This window comes from Carettochelys insculpta, chromosome 1 (assembly GCF_033958435.1).
Source record: "Carettochelys insculpta isolate YL-2023 chromosome 1, ASM3395843v1, whole genome shotgun sequence".
NCBI lineage: Eukaryota > Metazoa > Chordata > Testudines > Carettochelyidae > Carettochelys > Carettochelys insculpta.
Genome location: NC_134137.1, coordinates 17,479,062 through 17,485,061, shown reverse-complemented (window position 1 = coordinate 17,485,061; position 6,000 = coordinate 17,479,062). Strand labels below are relative to the sequence as shown.

Genomic DNA, 6,000 nt, shown 5'->3' with positions numbered 1-6,000 from the left:
CAGCGGCGCGCCATGGCTTAACCAGCCCCAGGACTGCGGGGAAAGCCTCTGCTCGGCCCGCGGCGGATTGGGCCCGGGACTTTCCCTCGCCGGGCTCCCGCAGCCCCTTTGCAATGAGCGAAGCGCCTTCTGCGGGCGCCTGGAGAGTCCCTGCCGGCCCGTAGCAGCGAGAGAGTCTCCGCCCGGATCTGGGCACCGGTCCCCATCGGAGGCACCTTGGATTTCTCCTCCTCCCCGCCCCCCCTTTGCCGCTAGTGACTGTCCCTCCGGATCCTGAGCCGGCCCGAAGCTCCCTCTGCCTTGGCTCCCTTCCCGGCCGGCCGAGGGGCTGGCAGCTGTTCGCCAAGGGCACTGCGGGAGCCAGCGGGTTCCTGGCCGTGCGGGGCCGCACCATGGCGTGGCCTTGCATCACCCGGGCGTGCTGCATCGCCCGCTTCTGGAACCAGCTGGACAAGGCGGACATCGCCGTCCCGTTGGTCTTCACCAAGTACTCCGAGGCCACCGAGAGCCCCGCGGCGCCGGGCGGCTCCCAGCCCCCGCCGCGCCCTTCCTCGGCCATCGAGACCCAGCCCTGCATCCTTGGCGGCGACCTGGATGCCGTTGCTAGGGCGACCGCGACCGGGGACCACAAGGCGGGGCCGGGGCAGCAGCCGCCGCAGCAGCTGGCCGACTCGGTGATGCGCCAGGACTACAAGCACTGGAAGGTGCAGCGGCCGGAGCCCAGCTGCAAACCCAAGAGCGAGTACCAGCCCTCGGACACGCCCTTCGAGAAGGAGAGCCAGTACCAGAAGGATTTCCGAGCCTGGCCCATCCCCAAGAGAGGGGACCACCCCTGGATCCCCAAGCCAGCCCCTGCCCCTGTCCCAGCCCCGGAGAAGGGGCCCCAGGAGAAACCGGCCGGCCAGGAGAAGAGGAGGAAGCTGCTGCCGGGTCAGGAGAGAAAGGAGGAGGAGGAGGCAGAGCCAGGTCCAAAGGAGGAGCTGTCCAAGGCGGGCCGGGCTGAGGAAGGGCGAGAGATAAGGATCAAGAAGAGGGTCCAGGTGGTGGAGGATGGGGGGCAGCAGCAGCCCGGACCCTCAGCGCCCCTGGAGGGGGGCAAAGGGCGAGCAGTGGTGGATGCTCTCAACCGGCAGATCAGGGAGGAAGTTGCAGCTGGGGTGAGCAGCTCCTACAGGTGAGAGGCAGATACATCAACCCCACACCCCCTTACAGGCACCCCAACCCTCTGGGCAGCTTCACCCAACAAGTCATGTCTCTGGGCTTCACTCAGCCCTGCCCACCTGCCTAAGGCCTCTCCTTCTCTCTGTGTCCACCCAGTGCCCTGCCCCATCCTCATCCACCTGGCCAATGACCCTCCTCCATCCTCAACGTGTTCACTTAGCACCTTGTCCCAGCCCAGGCCACCTGCCCAACACCTCTCCTCCATCCTCTCTGTGTCCACCAAGTGCCCTGCCCCATCCTCGTCCACCTGGCCAATGCCCCTCCTCCATCCTCTCTGTGTCAACCCAGTGCCCTGTCCATTCCCATCCACCTGCCTGATGTTCCTCCTCCATCCTCTCTGTGTCTGCCCAGCATCTTGCCAGCCTGCCCCAGTCCTCATCCATCTGGTCAGTTCCTTGCACCAGCACTTGGCCCTGGTGAAAGAATAGGGTAGGAGCCCCTTCTTCAATATCACCCATCCTTCTCCTCAGCCTGCAAAGCTCACCACTTTCCTCTCCTCTGTAGTCCACAAGCACCTTCTCCTCAGCCAGGTCCTTCCTGGTCACTCTCCAGCAGCTGCCCCACAAAGTTGCAAGACCGCCCCATCAACCTCATCCTGGCTCTCACCAAAGCTGTAACAGGAGGAGGAGGATGGATGAGGGAGTGCTCTGCAATTGTGGGGCCTACTTCCATTCCTCCCTATCTCACGCATCCAGACATCATTCTCCTGGGTGCATCCACTGCCTCCGTAGCCAGCTTTGAGGAGCAGTGGGTGCTGTCAGAGGTTCTCTGCTTAGTGTCCCCTTCTGGTTCCTTCATTTGGAACCTGTGACTCTCACTGCCCATGCCTGTCCCACATATTTAGTTGAGTCTGGGTCCAGTAGCCCCTCCCACTAGGCTGGGGGAGGGACATTGGTGTAAGGGCCTAGGCCCACCACCACCACCACCAGCACCCAAATAGTGCCCCACTGCCACAGGTACCACAACAACCCCACTCAGCACTCTGCTCCCATGCCAGGCAGTTTGGCCCCTCCCAGTCCCAGCCACTCAGTGGCTCCGCCCAGTCCCATCAGCTATCCCACACTCACATGGTTTGGGCTTTGAATTGGAGCAATGAGTGGCATTGTGGCCCCAGGAGTCAAGTGAAGTGCTGCGGGGGAGCACTGCACCGCCTTGTGTTCCCTGGTGCTGCACCACTTTCACAATCATACTTATGCCAACACAATTACACTTCTACCTGTGCCACTGTGCCCTGCCCCAACCTCTTGGTCCACCCTGCCCCAGTGCGCTGTCTGTCTGTCTAGCACCCCCCATCATCACCCTGTTCCAGCCTTTGCCCAGCACCCTGCCCCAGTCTTTGGTGTCTGTCTGGCAATTCCCCTCCTCAGTCCTCTTCGCATCTACCCAGCAGCACCCTGATGGCATACCCCAGTCTTCTCAGTCCATCTGCCCAGTGCCCTGCTCCACTCCCTCTCTGTCCATCTGCCCTCCTGTGTCCTCTCTGTACCTGCTTAATGCCCCACCCCAACCTCACTCAAATCTCTCCACCATTTCCGACCACATTCTCCAGTCCATCTGCCCAGCGCCACAGCCTTTGCCCTCTCTCCACCCCCATCTTCCTCACCCTATCCCCTGGACTTTCTCTTCCATCAGTCGTGTTCCTCACTCCACCGTACGGTCTCTCCTCCCAGGATTTATTTGTTGAGGCAAAGCCAGGGGAAATTTCCTGCCATCTTCCCCCAACCTCATCCCAGACATATCTCCCTAAGGCATGTGTGTGATAATTTCCTACTAGCTAAACAGAGTGAAAACCCCTGAGGCTGCAGCTTCAAGAACTTTCTGGGAGCTCCTCCCACCACTGCAGCCTCACCAATAAAACACTGTTTCATTTCCACTTCACCATGGTTTGTGGCTGTGTGTGTTCACACGCAGGGCTAATGAGCAGACAGGCCACTTTTGTACTACGTCTGCAAGCCTCTAGGAACCCTGGGACTTGGGCCTGGAGGGTTCCTAGGAGCCCCAGGTATTTTCAGTGAAATATGGGCTCTGAGCTGGAGACAACTTGTGGAGTTTCATGGGGCAGCTTGCACTGTGCCTGTAACACAAAAGTGCCTCCCCAAGCAGCTACAGGTGGGAGAATGTCTTGCTCCAGATTTATAGGAGCAGGAGGCAGCTAGGCTGAAAACAGATTTCCACAATGAGCTTCATTTGATACAGATGGGATGTAACCCAGGATTCTGCACTTGGCAAAGTTTTATCAATGCTGTGTTAAATGCCGTTGAAGTGCTTGCTGGCTGCTGGGGGCATCCAGTGTGTACGAGCTGCAGATTTTCCCCTACTCTGGTGTGGTAACCTCTCCCCTTGGTTTATGTCTCCTTTGATTTTCAGAAAGCAATTGATGCCTTATTTCACATGAGAACGGCCCTCCCTTTAGTGCGGAATAAAATGTAGCTGATGTTAGGTGTTTGTTTCTGGTTGAAGAAGTGCAGTGTACTGGGAATGAAAAATGAATGGTAACAAAGAGGTTGCAGGCTGGAAGTATGCACACATTGTCTAGTCTAGGCTCAGCTGGAACACGGCGTTCCTTTTGAAATCAGAGTTCTTCCTCATTGCTGTTTCCTTGATCTTTCATTGCTAGAGGAAAGTAGGGTTCTAGAGTAATGGTTCCCAACCTGGGGTCTGCAGAACCTGGGCGCGTTTGTGTGGGTATTACAAGAGGTCTCTGAGGAAAAAAATAAAAGATAAATAAAAATGATACTAAAAAATAGGTTTTAAATAAATTACAAAGTTACAGTCAATTATTTTTAAATTAAATATATCTTCCAATAATGTTATTAATTGCTGTCCAAAACTCTGAGTTGTGGTTTCCTTTTCTATTTAATGAAGTGTAGATAGTGGTTAGCATTGGCTTTGATGGAAGTCCATGACTGGATTATGTGGGTGATTGGGGATCTGCGAATGGTTTGGAGGGTGACTGGGGACCCACATTAGCGACAAGGTTGGGAACCACTGTTCTAGAGTCCTCAGAGCAGAACTGTGGGATTTTCTTTCCTTTTCCTTTTCTTCTGTTTCATAAATTTCATAATTCCTCTGTGTCTTCAGCCTGCATTGGGAATGGCTGGTCTTTCTAGCAAAGGGAGCGTGATAATTAGGTCCTCTCATGGGTTCTGCAGATGACACCTGTCACGTAGTAGCATGAGAAATAGTTCATGTGAATCTAAAATGTATGCATAATTTAGCTCCTCCATATTTCTGCTTGTCATGGAGAAAGCTGCAGGGGGCATTCAGCTTGAAAATCACAGATGTGGCAGATTTTTCCTTCTTATGAACTAGGGCTAAACATTCTGGGCCTGATTCTTCATTGCCCCCCATCTTGGCAGCCCTGTGCTCCTGAGCTAAGTGAATTCCCAGGGGAATCCTGTGCCAAAAGATTAAAAATTCTTCCATTTTTATTTGTCAAAATACTACAGTACAATCACACCCCTTTCAATTATTTTAGTCATTTACTTCAAAGTACCTGACAGCAAGTATGTCTGTAACACCTGCATCCCTTGTCCCATACTGTGCACCCCTATACTCCTGCTCAGCCACCCCCTCCTACTCCATCTCCACGTACACCTTCTTCTCCCTGTCCACAAGGGTCTTTGCGCCCCTCCTTCTCCATCATGTGTCCCTGCACTTCCACTTCTGTAGGCGGGACTCAGGAGATGCACCACCCCCTTGACTCTGCTCACACTTTAATTGGCTACATTCTGTTCCTCTGGGTGGCTTTCCTCACCCCACTGGCACCAGATACCTATGCCCAGTTCCATTCAGCCCCCGACCCCAGTCTGTACTCATACTAACCCAGGGATCCCCAACCTGTGGGTCAGGATCCAAACATGGGTTATGATTAGATTTGTTAAGGGTCACCAGCAGCTTGGAGCTGCATGCAGCTCTTAAAGGAGCCATTTGCAGCTCCTTAACACTACCTTATCCAGCAGCTCTATCTATCAATAGAGAAGCAATTATGCATTACAAAGCCAGCTTCTCCACATTTGATATTTGTAGTTATCCCAGGCAAGCCACTTAATAGACTATTGCAGTAAGTAATTTTTGCCCCCTCAACTCCCTTCTCCCCTTTTGACCCCTTCTGTTCTATGGAGCTGATTGTTCAGTTTTCATTTTTTTGTTAGCATCTCCCCCCAGCCCCTGTGTGGGACCTTCCCAGCCCCTGGATGTGACTTCCCCCAGCTCTTCTAGCCCCTGAATGTGGAGAATGTGGAGTTTAAGCTGGGGGAGCGGGGCCGGGGGGAGGTTTGGGGATGACGGTCTTTCCCTCACTACAACTCAGATCAGCTATAATAATAAAATAATAATTAACTATAATAAAGGTAGTGTTATTATTTTATTATTGTTAATGTAGTTTCCCTTTTTCTATGAAATAATTAGTATGACTATATATTACTATATAAACATGAGGGGGCTCAATTTTATATTCTTGCCTCAGGGGCAAAATTATCTAGTTATGGCATTGTTCCCGATAGTTTTTGAATTGCCTTCAGTCACCCAGTCTTCCTGATTTGTCAGAATGGGTCCCCATCTGGAAAAAGTTGGGAACCACTGCACTAGCCCTTCTGATCCCCTGTTGATGTGACTCCTCAGCAGCCTAGCGTGCCTTATTATGCCTGTTCCCCTCCTATACTGTGCCTCCTCAACTGGCCTGTGGGCAGGGCACTGCGGGGAAAGTAAGCCTTCCTTCTCACTTGTCGTATTTCACTGGTCTGGCCCCTGCACCAGCTGCACTCGCTTCTGGTACCT

The 6,000-nt window shown here is 53.6% G+C and overlaps 1 protein-coding gene across 1 annotated transcript in view; it reads left to right on the top strand.

Annotated features, from left to right (window-relative positions):
* Positions 1-392: 392 nt before the first annotated feature.
* The window catches only part of MAP6 (microtubule associated protein 6), a 46,729-nt gene continuing 41,121 nt past the window's right edge, over positions 393-6,000 (top strand). The window contains exon 1 of the mRNA XM_074981116.1: positions 393-1,174. Within this exon, the coding sequence (XP_074837217.1) occupies positions 393-1,174 (782 nt within the window). The remainder of the gene's footprint in view (positions 1,175-6,000) is intronic.